General features: G+C 39.6%; 2 protein-coding genes across 2 annotated transcripts in view; both read right to left on the bottom strand.

Moving 5' to 3' along the window:
* The window catches only part of LOC144634540 (uncharacterized), a 35,605-nt gene extending 33,599 nt beyond the window's left edge, over positions 1-2,006 (bottom strand). The window contains exons 1-2 of the mRNA XM_078493522.1: positions 1,996-2,006; positions 160-291 (exon numbers count right to left, since the gene is read on the bottom strand). The gene's annotated coding sequence lies outside the window, so the exon portion shown is untranslated. The remainder of the gene's footprint in view (positions 1-159; positions 292-1,995) is intronic.
* On the bottom strand, positions 155-22,638 carry LOC144636999 (transmembrane protease serine 13-like). The gene is made up of 7 exons (XM_078496179.1): positions 22,623-22,638; positions 15,509-15,683; positions 14,295-14,494; positions 9,766-10,056; positions 7,665-7,863; positions 1,996-2,591; positions 155-291 (listed from the first exon to the last, which is right to left on the bottom strand). The coding sequence occupies exons 1-7, from the start codon at positions 22,636-22,638 to the stop codon at positions 155-157; spliced, it is 1,614 nt and encodes a 537-aa protein (XP_078352305.1).
* Positions 22,639-23,014: the final 376 nt, after the last annotated feature.

Raw genomic sequence — 23,014 nt, 5'->3', positions numbered from 1 at the left:
CGGCTTAAAACACAGAGAACGACAACTAAAAAAAAAAACTGCAGAAGGCACTATACAAAACAATACAACTGAATACCTTAAACCAGCGAAACTAATTAGTTCAATATGAAATATGCAAAATAAAAATTACAGGCAATGGGTATATTAATGAAATCTAACCTGATCCTCCATGACCGGAACTTGGACCCGTAGAAGAGGAAGGCGTCGAACCAGATGCCAGCGTCCAGTCAAAATCATCTGAAGATGATTGATTCCATCCGGAACACAATCCGTGGTCAAAGTCACACCAGACTAGAGAAATAAGAATATTTCAATCGTTGTTGCGTATTTTAATGCTTGGTTTTACCTTTACGTTTCGCACTTTGGAAGTTTAACAATCGATTTATCAATTGATCGATCGATCTTTCGATCAAACGACCTTTCAGTGTCAGCTAGTCCCCACAGCGCCTCCTTCTTGCTGATCATTTTATCAAACTCTGCTCGTTTCAAGTTGATACGGAATAAAATATACTTAGCCCAGATTCTTCCAAAGACTCAGTTGGATTATCAACATCACTGTAATATGAATTTGCCGCATTTGAATCACTCTAGTGCAATAAAACATCCTCCCAATCACTGCTACTTGCCCGAGCCGCCACACAAATTCTTATGTGGAATCTGTGTTGCGTAATAATTATTTGCGTTCCACCGCTTACGTCAAGAGGGCTTGCTATTGTTTTCATCGGAAGTCGAAAATGCCGTTTTTCTCCTTAACGAAATCGAATTGAGCAAAATAAATGCCAAACTCGTTTTCTTCGTTGCTTTTTACATAGATTAGAAGAAGTTTTATTCTAGTGTTTACAAGCCCTTTAAAAAAAACGGCGAGCCTTATTTCATAACAAAAGCATTGCTTACCGAGATTAAGATAACAAAAAATTTTAGACCGCGGAGTAGTCCATTTAAAGCTCACCAGTATCGCCTGCATGGCGAATGAAGTAAGACTTTCCACCCTTCGAGATTTTGAAAACCACGGTAGATAAACTGACCACCTTATATGTGTTCCAATCTCACCATTCATTTCTTTATACAACTTGAATATTTTACAAGAATGAGATCACGAGAAACAGAAATGGTTTGTTTCTGATCGATCGGCTTGTGACTGCACCGCCATTACTATTGGGACTGCAGTTCAACTCTCCAGCGGACTTTCGTTGACAAACCAATCACGTAACACAAATCATCCCCCGTGACTATTATCAAGTTGTTTTCTTATTCTTTCTTCTTTTGGCGCCGTTTTGAATTCTGCTGCCGTTGACCGCTCATGAGAAAATGTTTTGTATTCCAAACTGTTACAAACAGTATGTGTTTCGCTTAAAGTAATCATAGAGAACAGCTTATCAAAGGCCTTGTTTTTGAGGTGTCATGGTGGAACGAGCAAGAGTCGAACAATCGTTTAAAAAGCGCCTTGGTGAGTACAACGTAGCTTGTTTACTCCAATAAAACCGGCTGGACTTTTATGAAATCAGAGGCTTGACATTTTCAGAAGCATAAACATAACACTACAAACCTTTTAGGGTGTAAGTTTTTAAGATTATTGTGGATTTTACAATGTGAATTTCCCAGGGCAGTGTTATCCGACATTTAATGTTACAACGGTTCTGATTGCAACTCAGTAAACTGTTCATGAAGTTCATGTGCACTAGTAATTAAAAAATCAAATCAACATAGTTACTGACACAGCAAGAGGTTAATCGGAAAATGTATTTAATTTATTTTTACAGCCAAAAAAGAACAACAAGGAAACCTTTGATTATAGACTGGGTAAACTAGAGAGAGCTGAACCTTATCATGCATTTTTATCATATAACAGCCACCAGCTAAGTCTGTTTCCTCCTTACGTATATATGGATAAGTGTTGAATTTATATGTCAATTCACCGGCTCACCCCGGTTTTTAAGCCGAGTTTGACCCCGGCTTTCTTGATGAAAGGGATACTAAGAATAAAAATATACTCACCTAATGCAGAAGATGACTGATTCTGCGGCGATAACGTGGGTGGAACGATTGTGTACATTTTCCTCAAAAGCCAATCTGAAAAGTTTCTAACTTTGAAGTACACGGCATAATTTCCTGGTTTACATTTCCGGCTGGCGATCCCTTCAAGATACCACGTACCATTAAACTCGCACACCAATGGTCCCCCTTTATAAAGCGGGCAAGTATCGACCCCACCTTCACCCTGACCAGCACAGAGCATCGAATCGTCGATTTCATCAGGATAGGCATTCAGGCAACGTTGTTTGGACACCAGGTTAACAGATGCTTGCATAAGTAAAAATGGCTTGGAGCCACTAATAAATGACTTTTCCAAACCAGTAATCCAGCATTTCTTGTTTACGTTGTCGAACGGAAGCTGATGTCCGGAATTGGGCAGGCAGACGAGCCCAACTCCTACCCCAAGATTGACAGGTTTTATTAGATTAATTAGGGCAATATCTTCTCTGTATGAAGATGGACTGTAATAACTCTTGTGCATAATGATTTTAGCAACTCCAATATCTTGTTCTGTTCCAACACTTCCAGGATCGCTATCTCTGTAGTGAGCCCCCAACCTGACAAAGTATAAAATGGTATAGTAGCTTAGAAAGTATGTATACAGGTAAAGCCACGCCATAGTCGAACTTCCCCAATCTGCGGGAGCATGCTAAGATTATAATAATCGAATACTAAGCCATCACACGTTACGATAGGTTTTTTTAGGCTGCCCGAACGTTTCCTGGTACCGATTTGCAGGAGTATCGAATGGCCTTTGCGAGCATTTGCGAGCATGCGAGCACAGCGTTTTTCTTTGCGAGCACGAGCATTGACAAACGTTAGCCTTGCGAGCAATGAGCACTTTTCAAAAACTACCTCCACTAAAAGCCGAGCATGCGAGCACTTGTACATTTATGCGAGCTTGAGAAAACGAGCACCCACTAAAGTTTTGCGAGCATTCCGAGCAAAAGGCTAATTTTGCGAGCACTGCAAAAATTTTGATAGACCACTATGACCCCTATTTGTACCTGTGGCGGAAGACAGACGAGGCATTCGAAAGCTAAGCGTCTTGCAAACAATAATAAAAATGTTGTACAGATAGCTAAAAAAATAATAAAAAATAATATGGTGATTGCAATTTGTAACATCCTTTGTATACGTAGAAACATTATTCTTGTTCTATACATAATATCTGTTGCCGTCCCCATTTAATAAACAATAGGAACTTTAAGATGCCTGGACGGCTGACCGGAAGTTATTTTTCGCGTGTAGCCTATATTGCGCACATGCCCGTTCCACGCACATTTCCTTTTTTTTTTGCAGATATCGCTGACGTGATCACTGAACGTAAGTTCATCATCAGTGTTTACTCCAAGACTTCTCAGACTTGCCGTTAGTTTCAGCTCTTGATTATCGATTACAAGGGGGCACTCATCTTTTGTGACCTTGGCACTCATTTGGGGCAAAACTTTTTTTTTTGGGTTAGCAAGGAGAAGATTCCCCTTGTACCATTGCGAAACATTCTCGGCTTCTTTCGCAAGGTCGGAGATTACAGCCTTGATATTAGGTCCACTTAAATAAACCTGATGGTCATCAGCACACATGAACAAGTTACTAGGGTGAACTTTTAGAGATAACGAAGCCGTCCTCCGTTCACACACGCCGGCTCTTAACGTTGACAGTTTCCGCCAAGAACGTCGACATCAGCCCTGCCAGTCTTTCTCGCAAAATTCTACTGTCCTTGCACCGTCCTCGAGGTCAGCCGTCTAGGTATCTTAAAGTCCCTAGTAGATATTTGTCTTGTGAAATCGCCCTTTTACTTAACCTGCGTGGTCGTAGTTGTAGTAACCCGATTTGGCTAAAATCACACGATGTTGTGCAAAATTGAACAGGATGTTTGTTTAATTATTCGACAAAATAATTGTTAACTAAACACATTTTGCATCTAGAGAAACTGTTCCTTTACAGCGTCTCGGAAGATTTAAAACCTTGCGATTACTGTTCTTTGCAAGTGACGGATAACAATGACTTTCGGACCAAATACTGGGCATCGTGCAAATTTGTTGAAGAATAAGTAACTTTAGTAGAAACTCAACTGTGTTCTATTAAAAATCCGCGAATCTGACTCGCCCTCGTTTTCTCTGAGCGATAGTCGGCTGCGCCTCGTTGACCATTCGCTCATAGAAAACTCGGAATCGTAGTATAATTGTTAAATAAAAGGGCAAGCCTGATGTTTTAATCGGCTGATAGTTGGATAGAGAAACCGAGCTCAAGCCGTATAATTAAATTAGCACTTGCAACGTGCAGTAACAATCAACCCATACTCCTTAGAATTGCTCAAATTCGCCATTTCGAGCCGCAGGTACGACAGAAATGCAAATGACGTAGATTTCCTTTTTTTCAGCTTTAATGTGGACATTCATCGCAATATTTGATTAACTCTCTTTCAATATTCTCATAGATTTCTTTACATTTTGAACCTATAACCATTCACACCGCCTTTTCTCGCTATCGGAATTTTAGCCCTTCCGGCGTAGCCACTCAGATACCTTATAGTCGGTCATTGGTTTATGCCAATTGCGTATATCAAAAGCCAGGTTATTCTATAAATGTAAAACATGAAGGGTACCTACTCTACCGACTCCGGTAAAGAAAAAATGATAATAAAACACAATTCTTTATCTGCTTTTTTTAAGTTTAGTTAAAGTTTTTAAATAGTTTATCATGTACATATAAAATTCTGCTATCGGAAGGTTTTAAAAAGCATTTCAGAATTAATATTAACGTTATAAAAACATGACGTTTCGGCGACGAAATGTCACCATTATTCAATGCAAATTTTACAAGGTACGTAACAAAAGTGTAAAACTACATTAAACTAAACGAGGCATGTAAAACAGAAAAATGTGCATATTTAAGTTAAACCTTTAAGAAGAAACCATCCTTAAGCAACTCTTACGCTTCTCGCGTGCTCTCCAACTTGCCGCGTGCACCCATAACTCGATATAGTTTAGACAAAATGATCGGCTTAAAATCGGTAAAAACTGATCAGCTTAAAATCCTTGTTCTTGTCCTTCTACCGATCGCAACACTAGTTCCAATATTTTCAGAAAGACATAATTATACACCATTAATCAGGAGCAGACAAATACTTAAAGAGAAAATCTTAAACTGTTCAAAGAAGGTGCGTTCATAACATTGGATGGTATATCGTTCAGTTCCGTAATACAGCAGTTAAATACGAAAACATAAAATTGAACGCAATCTTTCTAGCTTGCCCGGTCGTACAGGTTAGCACTTACGGCATGCATACTCCTGAACATCATTCCGATTATCTGTGCAAGATAACTCAGCGTGAAGTATTGGTCGAGCCATGGTTTCTATTTTGGCGAGACGCAGCCGAGCCAAAATACCCATGGCGAGACCAACGAGCCTGATATGCAGCCGAAGCGTACCAAAAAGGTACGATTAGGTATTTACCGTACCCACATTTAGCCAAAAATCCGGTTGTATTTATCGCTCTGCTGAAGCCACGCTTGCAAGGTACGTACTGCAAATGTGTTGACTTGGTCTTCGACACTTTTACCTCGTTCAGCTTCTGCCTTTTTTCCACTCGTTTGTTTAGAGTTTCATTCTCTAAATTTTCAAAATCAAAATTAAGCGAACAATTTGGAAATTCCGACTCTATTCTTTTAGTCTGAATGTCTCAGTACTTGTCGGCAAACGGCTGATATCGTAGGATACCAGGACAGTAGATTGCGCTTGTGATTGGCTACTTGCGAATTTGGGTACGGTAATTATACCTAATCGTACCATTTTGGTATGCTTCGGTAGCATATCAGGCGAGTTTGGTCGAGCCATGGTTCGTTTTTTGGCGAGACGCAGTCGAGCCAAAATACGAACCATGCTTGAGTATAGCTATAGTTAGTCTGTATTGTTTTGGATCAGCGAGGAGTAAATTATTATAACTATAGTAAGGGTGAACAGAGTAGCGGTCACATTACCGAAATAGCTAACTATAGTTATCCCCGTCTTAACTATAGTTAGTAGCCCAGATGTGACCGCACTAATAATAATAATAATAATAATCAACTTTATTTATAGAGGGTTAACACATAACAGTAAAAAACTGACAAACCAGTGGCCCTCTAATATAAAATACAATCAAGAACTTAAAATAATGCTAAAAATCTAACAATCTAAAATTACAAAACTTAGTTAAAAATACACTATAATATAAAAACTAGGTAAAAATTACTCTAAAATGACGAAATTGATATAAAAGAATTAACTAAAAAGTAAAATGATCTATTGATCATTAGCACTATTGATAGAATCGTAAAACACAACATTAAAGGAATTTCTATTCAAGTCTTAAGAACTGTACCTGTTGTATTTTGTTCAGTAATTTATTCCTTGCTGTAAAATGCCAAGTTAGCACCTTTCACAAGCAACACTATTATTTACCAATGTATTAACCAATATCCTGAAATCTTTTTGAACGGATGATTTAAGTGATAAGCAATTTTCTTCCTAGAGATCGATGTTATTTTGTTGTAATCCTCATTTGAATTTGTAGTTTACTTGTCGTTAATCGCCACACTGTAAGCGTATATAAGTAGCCCAACATTCGAATCACCTTGAATTACCTCGAGCTACCTACAACTGTCAGGAGTTGTTTAGTCCAGATGCAATAAAGATTTAAGAGAACTTCTTAAACCTTTGAGCACCTTAGTGCTGCTGAAACGCTGTCCGACTCACAAGAAGCTAAAGACCCTGAACCTCTGGCATAATAACGAGTGCCGTGCAGCGAGCCTGTGCTTTACCTAGCTTTCTCCCCAGTCCAAGCCGTACAAGCCGTCCGTTCAAGAGCACCCCAGCTGGTTTATGCGTTTAGTGCACATTAGAGCCAAAAACCTATCGTAACAGTACAGACTTGCGTTGGCTGGCCAAACGGGCTTGCTAGTACACACAAATTGTCGAAAAGTTTTTTCAGTTCTACTGCACTTGCTGCAATTCAGTACTTGAAATAAACAGAAAAACTTACAATGACTTGCGTGAAAATGTGAACCCAACCAAAATGAACACAAGTCATTGCAAGTCGTGCGCAAGAGCAAGCAACTGCCAGGCCAAACGAAGACTAAGTTAAAAACTTTCGTCTATACTCGCGTCTCTGTTTGGCGAGTCCTTACGTAAGAGCGTAAGTCAGTCAGTCAGTCAGTCAGTCAGTCAGTCCGTCAGTCAGTCAGTCCGTCAGTCAGTAAGTAAGTATTTTTTATGAGATTGACACTTGACAATAAGAAAACCGATGAACTTGGGGCCCTCAGAAAAAAATTATTAAAAAGGAAACTAAGAAAAAAAAGAAATAACACGAAAAAGGCTTGTAGAAGAATTGTCCACTGTTCTTTGTTAGACTTAACTCTAGATTAAATTAGACCTTCGTGATAAATAAATACCTTCCCATGTACGGCGATAAGAAGTTTTTTATTGGCGGAAGCCTATTACCAGCTGCTCGTAAGAGTATTTTTTTTTTCAGAACGTTGCTGGTATAACTGATATTAATAGTGATAGCTATTAAGTCCAGTTTTCCGCCCTTTCGATGATCACATGTGTATGCAATCGCAGTTAAAACGAAACTACAACCTACATACCTTATTTTGAAACTGGAGGGTGACCAATAATCAACGCAATCAGCCGCTGTCACTACCCAGTATGGATCCACTAATGATCCACCACAAAACGGGTCTCCATCATCTGTAAATTTCAGCATCACTTGCCATGGCCAGCTGTTGACTGCCGCATTTCTGCCACCAATGATTGTAGCCTTATTTGGTCGAACACCACATAAAACTAAATCGACAGATTGAAAACAATCAATCAGAGTAGTAGCTTAATGTATAATTGCTACTACTACTACTACTACTACTACTACTACATACCACTACCACTACCACTACCACTACCACTACCACTACCACTACCACTACCTTAGGCACTGAATCAATTGAAATTGTTCAAGAATACACGTATTTAGGAACACGTTTAACCCCAACGGGAAACTTTACTCTTGCACTCGAACACTTAAAAGAAAAAGCGATGCATGCCTTTTTTAGCATACGAAAACACTCAACCCTTAATAGACTTAGACCTAATACTGCCTCCCAAATTTTTGACACAATGATATTTCCTATCTTAAGCTACAACAGTGAGATATGGGGGATGTACATGAAACAGAATTTTAAAACTTGGGATAGTTCCCCAATAGAAAAAATTCATCTCAAATTTTGTAAACGGTACTTAGAAGTAAACAATAAGGCCTCGAACATAGCTTGTAGAGCGGAACTTGGAAGATTACCTTTAATTATCCCAATTAACCAGAGAATTATGAAATACTTTGTCTATCTAAACAAGAAAGACAACGACTCAATTGTCAAACAATCTTTTCTTATGTCAAAGAACTTACACTCTATCAACAACTCCGGATTTTATTCCAATTTTTTGAATTTAATAGAACACTACCATCTCCCCAATTTCGACCCGGAATCTTTAGATAATTATAGAATTAAACGATACACAACCGATATGAAAAAGAAATATATATCTTTCTGGCGACATAGCCTAGAACACTCAAGGAAATTAGAATTTTTTAAAGTTTTTAAAAATGAATACGTTGCATCTGATTATTAACAACAGTTAAGATATTTTAATGAAAGAAAAAATCTTGTGAAATTTAAATTAAGTAATCACAAACTTATGATTGAACTGGGTAGATATCAGACTGACCATATACCCAGAGCAAATAGATTATGTCCATTGTGCAAGTCAAATCAAGTAGAAAACGAAACACATTTCTTATTAGATTGTAGCAAATACTCTTCCCAAAGGCGGACATTCTTAAAACGAATCAATGAGATAGTACCTGACTTTGAAAGGAAAACAACCTCAGAAAACATTAAACTTCTTATGAACTCTAATGATTATCATGTTAATAAGCTAGTTATGAAGTTTATTTCTTCATGTATGAATTTACGTGATGCATTGTTATTATCAGGTGAAAGCGATGTAACTTAATCAAGTTTTAGTATGATATAATAGGATCGTTTTGTTACTTTTAGTTTAGATATGCTTTTGCAACACTGTAAACGGTAACGGTCATGCAAATAAAGCAATTTATTACTTACTTACTTACCACTACCACTACCACTACCACTACCACTACCACTACCACTACCACTACCACTACCACTACCACTACCACTACCACTACCACTACCACTACCACTACCACTACCACTACCACTACCGCCAACATGATCATGACGATAATAATAATGAAAAATAATAATTAACAATTTTTCATTGTAGTGAGGTGAATAATTGTTTTAGTATATACCACACAAGTTGAATAACTAGCGGACCAAAACATCACTTTCGGTAAACAAAACGACACGCGAAAGTAGTTTGTTTCTCTTAAGCTGCTCGGAGGTGAATAGTACTTTGCTAATCACCTTCGAGTTAACCAATCAGCGCGCGAAATAAACACTATTCACTTGTGCGGTATATACCAACTATATATATTATAACAAGTCTGAATTACTACATCAAGTCAGACAAAGATCCTCAATTAATTGCCTGCTGTTGTTGAACAAAACCACAATCTTTTAGCTCCTATAAAGGCTAGGTAACAAACGATCTCATAGTACCAAGTATTATTTAAAAACAGATAAATGCACGTAATGCAATTAGTTTTACCTTTATTTGTTCTGACACCTCTTTCTAAACTCTTGTACGGTTGTCCAGTTTCGTCAACACCAAAAACGACAACACAATACTTTGTCGAGGGCCTCAACCTTTCAACAACTGCAGAAGCAGCGTGTCCAGGTACAATTTCCGTGGTCAGTAAAACGCCTTGGGCACTTTTTACTTCAATTATATAGAACTTTGCACTGTTGTTAACGTATGCATCAAGTCTCGTCCATTGAAGAGTAAAGTTGGCGGAGTAAGGTTGAAGGATTGTAACATTCCATCCAAATACCGGTATGGCTGAAAAATACGTAATACACAAAACACCAAATAAGTTATTCAAAATATATGGCAGAAATAGTAGTAGAACAGTAAAACCCAAGTAACTCGAACTCTGAATGGAAACGAAAAACAGTTCGATTAGCATAGGTTGGAGTTTTCGGGTCCATAAAATATTCAATTTGCCATGCAAATAATTGATAGTTCACAAATTTTGACAGTACAGTGCAAAGTAAACTCAAGTCTTGTCATAAAACGAAACGAAATCAGTTCCAGTTCGAAGTTATTTGAGTTTGAGTTAACCGAGTAATAGTTACTGAAATCAAATTCAAGGAAAATAGGACTTAGTTCGAGTTAGGGGGCGCGTTCGAGTTTACCTTAGTGTGAATGGTAGTAGTCGTAGTACAAGCAGTAGCAGCGGCAGCGGCACTGTACAACTAGTAGTAGTAGTAGTAGAAGTAATAGGAGTAGTAGTAGTAGTAGTATTAGTAGTAGCAGTAGTAGTAGCAGTAGCAGTAGCAGTAGCAGTAGCAGTAGCAGTAGCAGTAGCAGTAGCAGTAGCAGTAGCAGTAGCAGTAGCAGTAGCAGTAGCAGTAGCAGTAGCAGTAGCAGTAGCAGTAGCAGTAACAGTAGTAGTAGCAGTAGTAGTAGCAGTAGCAGTAGTTGTAGCAGTAGCAGTAGCAGTAGCAGTAGCAGTAGCAGTAGCAGTAGTAGTAGCAGTAGCAGTAGCAGTGGCAGTAGCAGTAGCAGTGGCAGTAGCAGTGGCAGTGGCACTAGCGGCACCAGCAGCAGTGGCAGTGGCAGTGGCAGTAGCAGTAGTAGTAGCAGTAGCAGTAGCAGTAGCAGTGGCAGTAGCAGTAACAGTAGCAGTAGCAGTAGCAGTAACAGTAGCAGTAACAGTAACAGTAACAGTAGCAGTAGCAGTAGCAGTAACAGTAGCAGTAGCAGTAACAGTAGCAGTAGCAGTGGCAGTAGCAGTGGCAGTAACAGTAGCAGTAGCAGTAACAGTAGCAGTAGCAGTAGCAGTGGCAGTAGCAGTAGCAGTAGCAGTAGCAGTAACAGTAGCAGTGGCAGTAGCAGTAACAGTAGCAGTAGCAGTAACAGTAGCAGTAACAGTAACAGTAGCAGTAGCAGTAGCACTAGCAGCAGCAGCAGTAACGGTAGCAGTAGCAGTAGCAGTAACAGTAGCAGTAGCAGTAACAGTAGCAGTAGCAGTAACAGTAGCAGTAGCAGTAGCAGTAATAGTAGCAGTAGCAGTAGCAGTAGCAGTAGCAGTAACAGTAGCAGTAGCAGTAGCAGTAGCAGTAGCAGTAGCAGTAGCAGTAACAGTAACAGTAGCAGTAGCAGTAGCAGTAACAGTAGCAGTAGCAGTAACAGTAGCAGTAGCAGTAGCAGTAACAGTAGCAGTAGCAGTAACAGTAGCAGTAACAGCAACAGTAGCAGTAGCAGTAGCACTAGCAGCAGCAGCAGCAGTAACAGTAGCAGTAGCAGTAGCAGTAGCAGTAGCAGTAACAGTAGCAGTAGCAGTAACAGTAGCAGTAGCAGTAACAGTAGCAGTAACAGTAGTAGTAGCAGTAGCAGTAGCAGTAACAGTAGCAGTAGCAGTAGCAGTAGCAGTAGCAGTAACAGTATCAGTGGCAGTAACAGTAACACTAGCAGTAGCAGTAACAGTAACAGTAGCAGTAGCAGTAACAGTAACAGTAGCAGTAGCAGTAACAGTAGCAGTAGCAGTAGCAGTAGCAGTAACAGTAACAGTAGCAGTAGCTGTAGCAGTAGCAGTAACAGTAGCAGTAGCAGTAACAGTAGCAGTAGCAGTAGCAGTAGCAGTAACAGTAGCAGTAGCAGTAACAGTAGCAGTAACAGTAGCAGTAGCAGTAGCAGTAGCAGTAACAGTAGCAGTAGCAGTAGCAGTAACAGTAGCAGTAGCAGTAACAGTAGCAGTAGCAGTAGCAGTAACAGTAGCAGTAGCAGTAGCAGTAGCAGTAGCAGTAGCAGTAGCAGTAGCAGTAGCAGTAGCAGTAGCAGTTATAGTAGCAGTAACAGTAACAGTAGCAGTAACAGTAGCAGTAACAGTAGCAGTAACAGTAACAGTAGCAGTAGCAGTAGTAGTAGCAGTAACAGTAGCAGTAGCAGTAACAGTAGCAGTAACAGTATCAGTAGCAGTAACAGTAACACTAGCAGCAGCAGTAACAGTAACAGTAGCAGTAGCAGTAACAGTAGCAGTAGCAGTAGCAGTAACAGTAGCAGTAGCAGTAACAGTAACACTAGCAGTAGCAGTAACAGTAACAGTAGCAGTAGCAGTAACAGTAGCAGTAGCAGTAGCAGTAACAGTAGCAGTAGCAGTAACAGTAGCAGTAACAGTAGCAGTAGCAGTAGCAGTAGCAGTAACAGTAGCAGTAGCAGTAGCAGTAACAGTAGCAGTAGCAGTAACAGTAGCAGTAGCAGTAACAGTAGCAGTAGCAGTAGCAGTAGCAGTAGCAGTAGCAGTAGCAGTGGCAGTAGCAGTAGCAGTAGCAGTGGCAGTAGCAGTGGCAGTGGCAGTAGCAGTAACAGTAGCAGTAGCAGTAACAGTAGCAGTAGCAGTAGCAGTAACAGTAGCAGTAGCTGTAGCAGTAGCAGTAACAGTAGCAGTAGCAGTAGCAGTAGCAGTAGCAGTAGCAGTAACAGTAGCAGTAGCAGTAACAGTAGCAGTAACAGTAGCAGTAGCAGTGGCAGTAGCAGTAGCAGTAACAGTAGCAGTAGCAGTAGCAGTAACAGTAGCAGTAGCAGTGGCAGTAACAGTGGCAGTGGCAGTAGCAGTAACAGTAGCAGTGGCAGTGGCAGTGGCAGTGGCAGTGGCAGTAGCAGTGGCAGTGGCAGTAGCAGTGGCAGTAACAGTAACAGTAACACTAGCAGTAGCAGTAACAGTAACAGTAGCAGTAGCAGTAACAGTAGCAGTAGCAGTAACAGTGGCAGTAGCAGTAACAGTGGCAGTGGCAGTAGCAGTAACAGTAGCAGTAGCAGTGGCAGTAGCAGTAGCAGTAGCAGTGGCAGTAGCAGTGGCAGTAGCAGTAACAGTGGCAGTAAAAGTAGAAGTAGCAGTAAGAGTAACATTAGCAGTAGCAGTAGCAGTAACAGTAACAGTAGCAGTAGCAGTAACAGTAGCAGTAGCAGTAGCAGTAACAGTAGCAGTAGCAGTAGCAGTATCAGTAGCAGTAGCAGTAGCAGTAACAGTAGCAGTAGTAGTAGCAGTAGCAGTAGCAGTAACAGTGACAGTAGCAGTAGCAGTAGCAGTAACAGTAGCAGTAGCAGTAGCAGTAGCAGTAACGGTGACGGTAGCAGTAGCAGTAGCAGTAACAGTAGCAGTAGCAGTAGCAGTAGCAGTAGCAGTAACAGTAGCAGTAGCAGTAGCAGTAGCAGTAGCAGTAGCAGTAACAGTAGCAGTAGCAGTAACAGAAACAGCAGTAGCAGTAGCAGTAACAGTAACAGTAGCAGTAACAGTAACAGTAGCAGTAGCAGTAGCAGTAACAGTAGCAGTAGCAGTAACAGTAGCAGTAGCAGTAGCAGTAGCAGTAACTGTAGCAGTAGCAGTAGCAGTAACAGTAGCAGTAGCAGTAGCAGTAGCAGTAGCAGTAGCAGTAGCAGTAGCAGTAGCAGTAGCAGTAGCAGTAGCAGTAGCAGCAGCAGTAGCAGTAGCAGTAGCAGTAGCAGTAGCAGTAGCAGTAGCAGTAGCAGTAGCAGTAGCAGTAGCAGTAGCAGTAACAGTAGCAGTAGCAGGAGCAGTAGCAGCAGCAGTAGCAGTAGCAGTAGCAGTAGCAGTAACAGTAACAGTAGCAGTAGCAGTAACAGTAGCAGTAGCAGTAGCAGTAGCAGTAACTGTAGCAGTAGCAGTAGCAGTAACAGTAGCAGTAGCAGTAGCAGTAGCAGTAGCAGTAGCAGTAGCAGTAGCAGTAACTGTAGCAGTAGCAGTAGCAGTAACAGTAGCAGTAGCAGTAGCAGTAGCAGCAGCAGTAGCAGTAACAGTAGCAGTAACAGTAGCAGTAACAGTAGCAGTAGCAGTAGCAGTAGCAGTAACTGTAGCAGTAGCAGTAGCAGTAGCAGTAGCAGTAGCAGTAGCAGTAGCAGTAGCAGTAGCAGTAGCAGTAGCAGTAACAGTAGCAGTAGTATGTCAATGGTCCTTGTCATGGTCATGGTCATGGTCATGGTCATGGTCATGGTCATGGTTTTGGGTATGGTCATGATAATGGTTAAAGTAGAAACAGCAGTCATTCGTAACGCACCTGAAGTCAGGCCCTTTTTTATAATGGCGAACTTGAGGTTGAATCTTCCGCCATTCATATAAAATTGAACGTGAATGTTTTTTAGATAATCAACTTGAATATCTGTGAAAATTTCCCGAGTAAACGATCCACAACCAAGGTGATGAAGAACGTCAATGGAATTTCCATCAGTTATCTTTGCATATTCCCTGAAATATTCCCTGAAGTATGAGATAAGAAAAGATACGTTTCAAATCTTAGAACGTAAAAATAATTGCCACAGTTAACGGAAATAGTGAATTTTACATGGCGTTCAAGTAAAATGTAATTTTTTATTTGATTTCACAACAACATTCAACATTTTAGGCTAAAAAATTCAATTGCTAAAACTGCTCACATACTGCGAGGATCATATAATTCATTTCATCATTATCCGCAGTTCACATATATGTCTTTGATATGTTCACTTTGTCATGTACTCAACATGCGCGAAATTAGGGCCCACCATTTACCTGCTCCTAACGTATTAAGGTTTCATAGCTCAGTTGGTAGAGCAATGTATCGGTATCGCGGAGGTCATGGGTTCAAATCCCGTTCTAGCCTTGACATGTTCCTTTTTAGGCCAAAAAAATGCAATTGCTTGAATTGCTCACCCACTGCGAAAATCATGTCGTGCATTTCAACATTCAGAAAATTTACAAAGGAAAACAATTTTAGGTGGCTGAGTTTAACAAGTGTTATAGCTTTAGTGTATTATTAAAAAGGACGGTTTTGATCAATTTGCCTGAAATTCTTAAAGCACTTAGCAACTCTCCGTAGGAGACGAGAAAAACAGGAAAAGAATGTTGTTGACCCCCACTTGATATTTTGCATTAGTTAGATATTCAAGAAAAGGGGCCAAAAGTACATTTTTTTAAACCCTCGGACGTACAAGGGGGTGGGCCCCCTATAAGCTTTTTTCCAATTTTTGAAAAGAGCATTTACTTACGTCTACTTGCGTTGCCGTTTGGTCAGGGCTTGAAATCCTGAATTAGCTTATTTGATTTTGGTATGGGCTCGAAAAGGTACGCATGTTCTACCAGCTATCTAGGGTCGATACCGCGATTTGTTTTCAAATTTATTCGAATACAGGAAGGTGTGAAGGGTGAAATTCTTGAAAACGATAGTGTGGACGGAAACATTTCATACTTTTTTTTTCAAATGTTCGGAATTGGTGTGCATCAGGACTGATTTACCTGCAATTGCTAAGATCTATTTCTTCTACGGAAATCAATGCGACAGCTTCCCGTATCCCAGCGTTCTGGATTGTCCAAATGCAGTGGCGTAAACCATAGCCGTATTCTGCAGTATAGTCTATCTGGCCAAACGTTCTATTTAGAATCGTATAGCAGCCTTTAAAGGGACACAGTCCTGCCAAAATAGCAAAAGTTCACTCAGCTCATTTAAATTCTTATCGCCAAAGGCAGCCAAATATATATATGTTCGATAGAAAAAAAAATATATATTTATATAATAACCTGAATTCTACGCGCATTCTGATTGGTTCTTACTTATGATCTATTAGAGTACAGACACATAGATGAAGTCACGCGGTGGTGTGACTCGCGCGCGTGATCAGAGTTCATAGTCCAAATCAGAGTTGTCGGCAAAGGTTTTCAAACTTGCGGGGCCACAACAAAGCAAAAAAGTTCAGCTTAATTACAAATCTTCAGTGAGAAACAATACGCCAAGCATCGTTCACCTTTCGAAGCATTTAACGGGCGAAACAAGCTTGAAGAAGACAGTGAATTATTCAAGAAATTATCCGAAATCTGTATGAAAGTTTGACCGATGTCTGCCGATGTTGTACTTGTCAAATCGGAATAAAGGTTAGTTTTCTCATCGACTTTCAGTTGACCATTTTTCTGTTTATTCAATCGGATTAACAGTGCTTCGTGTTAACGAAAACTTAATAGTGAAATCAAAACAACTTAGCTCATCAGTACGGCGGCATTGCTCACACTGAGGTGTGCTGAAGTCTTGTGTTATTATATAAAACAAATAGATTCCATTTTGCCGTGGGTCTGTTCAGTTATAGATCACAAAAGACGTCAAAATGTGGTATGAACATCAGTGACCCACTCGCCTTCGGCTCGTGGGCCACTTCTTTTGTTCATACCACATTTTGACGTCATCTGTGATCTATAACCGAACAGACGCACGGCAAAATGGAATCTATTTGTTAAATTGTACATGGCAAAACAGAAACAGTAGTTTCATTTTAAGTAAGTAAATAAGTAAGTCAGTCAGTCACTCAGTCACTCAGTCAGTAAGTAAGTAAGTAACTTTATTTGACGAGGGAACACTTAACAGTCGTGGACTTGTAACCCTGTGGCCCTCACCATAAAGGGTTAAAAAATAAATTACAATAATTTAAAAATATCTAACTAAGAATTTTTTACAATTTGATAAAATCACTAAAATAGACTACGACTTTTTGTTACATGCAATAAAAAAGATTAAAAAGACACTAAGAAATAAAAAATGGTCGATTTTGGCGTATCCCTTCTTTATATGCTGAATGTTTCTCTCTTTAAAAAGCATTATTGCGCTTTTCAGTGAAATGCGAACTCTGAAATTTAATCCTCAACCAACGGTTTACGCTTTTCGCTGCCGTCAATCATCTTTGCGGACCTCTCGGAAAACAGACGCTCACTTCACCTGGGTCAAAAGGTCACGTCTCTCGACTGTGATTGGTAGATTTCGATCCATTTTGTTTGTTTCTGTTTTTCATGGTTCGCTAGCTGTTGCCATAATCATGATTGACGGCAGCGAAAAACGCAATCATTAGTTGGATTTTGAATTTCAGAGTTCGCATTTCACTGAAAACCGCAATAATGCTTTCACTGAATCTACTGTGGGTGAGCAGAGAATTATATTGTAAAGTTGAAGTAGTAATAAAAGTTTTTCCTCCTTCTGTCGCCCTGTTGCTCTAGGGGCATCGTGCAGGATTGCAAGGAGGATTGGAATGGATAAGTTAAAAAAAAAAATAGAAAAACGAAAAAGGGGACAACAAAAGGGGACAACAGAGTTATCTGACTTAAATCAATTTTATTATTCTCATTGGTCTACAGCCTGCAGCTTATTCACACTGAATAACATATCTACAGACAGTAGGATTATTCATGCAGAACTGACGTCATTTCTACAGATAATAGGGCACAGATAATAGCATCTTGCAAACGCCTCCTTTTCCCGCCTTGCTAGTCTGTCTTGCTGGTCAGTGAGAGAAATCGAAGCGATGGCAGAACGATTCGCCACAGCTAGTAAAACTAAGGTAAAGCGATTTAGAGAAGCTGCTTGATGACAAGGACGCCAAAAACACAAAACGAGTAGCCAAGACAGCTCTTAGAGTTCAAAACTACAACCAGAAAGAGAACAAGAAAAGCGAACCTCAAGAAACTGGAGGGAATTAATTGCCGGGGTCCTAAAACTTATTTTCGCCGAAGCTCGGAAGCAAACGAAACGTCTTATTCCAGCATCAGAACAGCATCAAATTTGGACTTAACAGACACTTTAAATCCACTCGAGGCTTCGATATTATAAACGACCTCGAATTTACCAAAGCTAACAAAGTTTTTAGCGCGAAGTGTGTTGAGCTAAAAGTTGGACCCACGCCGCCAATGTGCAGGGAAGATCTACAAAAGCTGAACGAAAGCGACATATTCGACGTAAACAACCCTGTATCGCTGAAAAGAAAGTCTTTTCCTCTATTTCAGTGGCATGCCTGTAAACTAGCTATCTTGTAGATATATGAAGCTAAGTGCATGACCACTATAAACACATTTATATATTTTTTTATATATATATACATATATATTTAGTGTGCATTTGTGCAGGTAACAATGTCTAATAAAACAATTATCGGATTCGGTTTTCGCATGATAGCAAAAATATCGAGGCCTCGGTCTATATTATCCGCCTCAGCCTTTGGCTTCGGCAGATAATACAAACCTCGGCCTTGATAATTCTCGCTATCATGCTCAACCTCATCTAATAATTGTTAATTGTGATCAGGGCCATTGAATGTGGCCAACGTCTAGCTTAGAAAGACCTGAGTGGCAAGATAAATAGAGCACGGAAAAGCTAGAAGCCGTTTGTTGCAAACAGCAAGAATAGCAACAGTTGAAGTCATGCCATGATATCTAAATTCCAATGAGGTTCCTAATTTCAGATTCTAGAAATAATTAAATAAAAACCACGAAATATCATAGTGTTACGGTGTATAAAGCTGCATCTTTTTTTAAAATGGTGGGTAAACATAACGAATAAAGAAAAAATTGCAAGGCCGATTGAACGGTTTGGGACTGTATTGAAATTCCAATATTTCGGAAGGCACAGCCTTCCTTCTTCAGGGTCTTACAAAGAATGACTCTAAAGGTTAAACGTTACAGATATAGCACTGCATACTTACTGGACTCTGCTTTGCTCAACTGCATCCAACTTATCAAAACTAGAAAGGAAACGAAATGGAATCAAAAAACCCCATACTAAATTAAATTAAATTAATAATTAATATGAAATATTTGGCTGACTTAAAGTAATAAGGTATAATTGGTATGTTTCCTTTGCGACGTACGATACAACAGGTTAAACTATGACAACATGTGCTGCTAAAATAACATATGTCCAAACGTTTTAAAATGTATGCCATAAGGCAGCTTTTATAAGTTATTTAACTTTCAACTTCACCTTGAATTTCGAGCAGCCGTTGAGTAAAGGGGACAAGTTACCCTTAACAAGAAATGGGGCTAGATGGGATAGGCAAATGTCACTAAGAAAAGATTTTTCTGCGTAGCACTCAAAATAATTAACAATGAGTAGTAATTGAAAAGCTCTCTCGCCCAGGGTGGCTCGTTTATACAGGGTAACCCTCTTACCAGGGATAACTCTCCTTCATATAAACAGGCCCTTAGATCGATGTATTACTGATAAACCACGGCAAAACGAATGATTCCAACAATGGCTTATACTTTGCAAAACTGACCATTTCTGATTGGTTCGCGACAATAGAAAACGATAGAATCGTGCATTCCTTGCGTGACGCGTAACTCGGAACAATTGTCTTTTGTGTAGTGACTTACCGATACCGTCTGAGAAATTTTGCGACCTGTTTAGTATAATTCGAATAATTGCCGTGAAAATGAGGTGAGTTAAGTTCTTTTATCTTCCACCATGAACGATTACAATGCGAAAGGATCCGAAAGTGTGTCTTTGATACCGGAAGTTGATAATTATGTTTCTTTTTTTCCAGTTTACATTTTTTCACATACATGTATTCAAGAGAGGCATTTTTCACATGTTCAAGTTATGTTAAAAGTGACACTTTCAAGTCGGTTTACACGCTACAATTTGTCGGCCCGATTTTGCCCAGATTTGATAAGAAAATGAGTGCGCATTTAAAAATCGGCCTCATTTCTTAAAATACTGTTGCAGTGTCACAGATTTTAGAAATCGGGCCGATTTTCATCCTTTCAATTTTAATTGGCAAAGAAAAGTCGGCCGACGAATTGCAGCGTGTAAATTTGCTCGGATCAAATCGGGCCGACGAATCGTAAACCGGCCTTTACATTTTTTACTTTACATTTTTGCGGACACTCGATATTACGGACAAAATCCAGATCCCTCGCCACAGGGAGCAGAGAAACCAAATTCGTAGCGCTTCTCACGCCCTGGTTGCTGGCCTACCCGCAGGCTCAATGACCGTGGGCGCCACACGATTATTTCGTTACTCTTTTTCTTGTCGGCACTTCATGCCTCGCTCGGAAAGCTTCGCTTTCCGTCCGTTGCCCTTCGAACGGAAAACTGCTGCGATTACACAACAGACTATTGAACGAGTTTCCCGCTGGCTTAACTGTCGCGTAAACAAAAAGATCGGATAACGTATGACTAGCGCTACGACATAGAACGAACATTTTAATATTTACAAAGGTCGAATTTGGCTCCTCTGCTCCCTGTGATGACATCAGTGTCACGAGTTAGGGTTTCTTTTGTCATGTTTATTTCTACGACTTTGTACTTTTCAATACAGTGAACTCTCGCCTTGTGGACACCCCACTATTGCGGACACTCGATATTGCGGACAAAATCCAGATCCCTGGCTAAAGAGGTTTGACTGGAAATGACTCCCGCTATTACGCTATTATTTTTTCGGAGTGAGGTGTAACCCGAAAATACTATTTACCACTTATTGCTAACGCCTCACAAAACAAAAACTGGCACTTGCCTTTGATGCAAACAAGTAATGCGAAATGTCGCATCGATCCAATCATTTTGTTTTTCACTTTCTGTAAAAGCTCCTTGTCGATTTATGCTTAATTTGCAAATCTGCTTTGAAGTGTGCGCAGATATTCTTATACTCCGTCACAACTCAACCGGAACTCATTATAATAAGTGCATCTAAAAGTCATGGCGGATCGCACTCACCTTCAAAGTTTAAAAAGTTCCCGTTTCAGCAAGTAAAAGCTTTACACTGACCCAGTGCCTTTAACGAAGTGATTTCACGGCTTACGCGTACATTTGCGACCAAATAATCTTCAATTGCGCTTGCAGTGCTGTGTTATTCACGGCGAGACGTTGAACAAGACCCCAGTATTATATCATTTTCCATATATAGATATCGATTACGCAAATAATATCCAGTATACAAATCTAGTCCTAACATCGCTGTTCACTTCTCATCCATCTCTGAGAGGCAGACTTATGGGCTGATGTAATATCCTCTCTAGTTTGTAAGAAATATAATTCAAAACCTGCTCATAACGCTTTTTCAGCACAAAAAAAAAAATCTACAATCGTCATCAGAGACTAAACAAAATATACATTATAATGCAAAGCGCTAAATTAAAAAGTCTGACGATAATTTATGTCAACGGAATAAGAATTTAAAAAGGGGGGATATTAAATAATGTGTTCCTCTAAGACGAAAATACTTGTGATGCACTTTTTTTTTTGCATTTTCAACGTTCAGGTAAAATAAACATCGTGATGTTTGACTCGTCCGAATTATGTTAAGTATGTATTTTGTCGCACACAATGATTTTATGTCACAGATGTATTTTACCTCTGAGACATATTGCACGTGTTTCAGGGTACCGTATAGCCGATATCCACAAAGTGCGTCATTTGGCCTTTGTTCAACATGACCGGATATTAAGCGAGACAAGTCGTCCGTGACAGTAACATGTCAATGCACACGCAAGCATCGGTTATGAATTTTAATATTTTCGTCACAGAAATATTCAAAAGCAATTTGTTATAAAATCTTTTTTCTTTTATAATTATCATTTATTGAATACAAATAAGTAAATACTGAAACTTTTGGTTAATTACTAGTTTGTCAAATCGTGAGACGGTGCATTGGAAAATATTTTTTCATTCTTATTTACGTTTTCAAATCCTTTTGTTTTCCCTTGTCATTAATACAAGAAACAAGATACTCGAAAATATCTGAGCGGTCACGACAGCACGCAAGGACAGTTAATGGTTGTAGCTTACACATGCAATTATAATGTGACAATTTGTAGGTGACATTTTTTTTTTCTCGTGTACAAGAAGAAAATTGGCCAATTCTTATGTGGCATACATAATTTGTTGAGCATCTGGCGTGTTAGCGTTTATGTGATAAGTAAGGCTTATTTGCAATACTGAAACGATCGCAGTCGATCGAAACGATTGGAAGTCGATCAAGGGGTTCCCATGTGATCGCCCCGATCCTCTGGTATATGCAAAGTGCCTGGTTAAAGCCGAGCGAAACAATTATTTTGGCGCCAAACTCAAAATAGTGAAACGAGTTACAAAAACCTCGTGCGTGTGTCGGGATAAAATTCAAAAGGGTTTCGCAAAATGAAGAAAACAAATGATGACTCTATTGAAAACGCATCGCGTACAATTAACGGTAAGTGAATTTACTTTCAACTTATAATTCTAGAACAAGTCAAAGAAGAAACTTTCTTGTTTTTATAACAAATTTAGAAGGAGTCAAAGAAGGCGCAATAACAAATCAAAAGTGGCATCGTAGCGACCTGTGCCGTATGCAGTTCCTTCGTTCTTTACATAAATCGCGTAGTCAAAATTCGTCATTCACGCTTTTTTGCGCGTGTATTTATTTATTTATTTAGGCGCGAAAATCTGGTATTTGAAAATAACGTCCAGAGTACAGCGCGCAAGCAAAGAGGCGGGCGTGCAGTTCAAACACTCAAATATCACGAGTTTCACTAGGAACTCGTCACCCGAAAAAGACAAAATAATCTAGCACGTGGTCAATACTTTTGCTGCCTTCAGACAACAAGAATTCCATTAGAAACTCACCACCCAAGTTAGACATAATGATATATCACGAGGTCAATAAACTGCCCTCTGAAAACTAGAGTTCCATATTGAACTCTCGTGTTCAAATCGATATCTCACTCGTTCGCTGTGCTTACTCATAACATTGAACACTCGAAGATAAATGTATTAACCTCTATGTTTTGATAATTATATAATGTAGTAATAATAATCGCGTGCTTAGATTTCGCGCACAGTACTTGCAAAAATGTACCAAGAATAATATCATATTGCTATTGGCAAGTTATGTTACACCTTTAACAGGCCCTGCTAGATTTTACCGTGGGCTTAAAGCTGGTATTTGGGCAGGCTTTTACACCATTCACGATTTAGATGTTTTTTTGTAGCCGCGACACCCGCCGTTCCCTTGAGTG

Source organism: Oculina patagonica, chromosome 13, assembly GCF_052425735.1.
Source record: "Oculina patagonica isolate OP01 chromosome 13, crgOcupat, whole genome shotgun sequence".
In the NCBI taxonomy this organism is placed as follows: domain Eukaryota; kingdom Metazoa; phylum Cnidaria; class Anthozoa; order Scleractinia; family Oculinidae; genus Oculina; species Oculina patagonica.
This window is presented reverse-complemented; position numbering and strand designations above follow the sequence as displayed.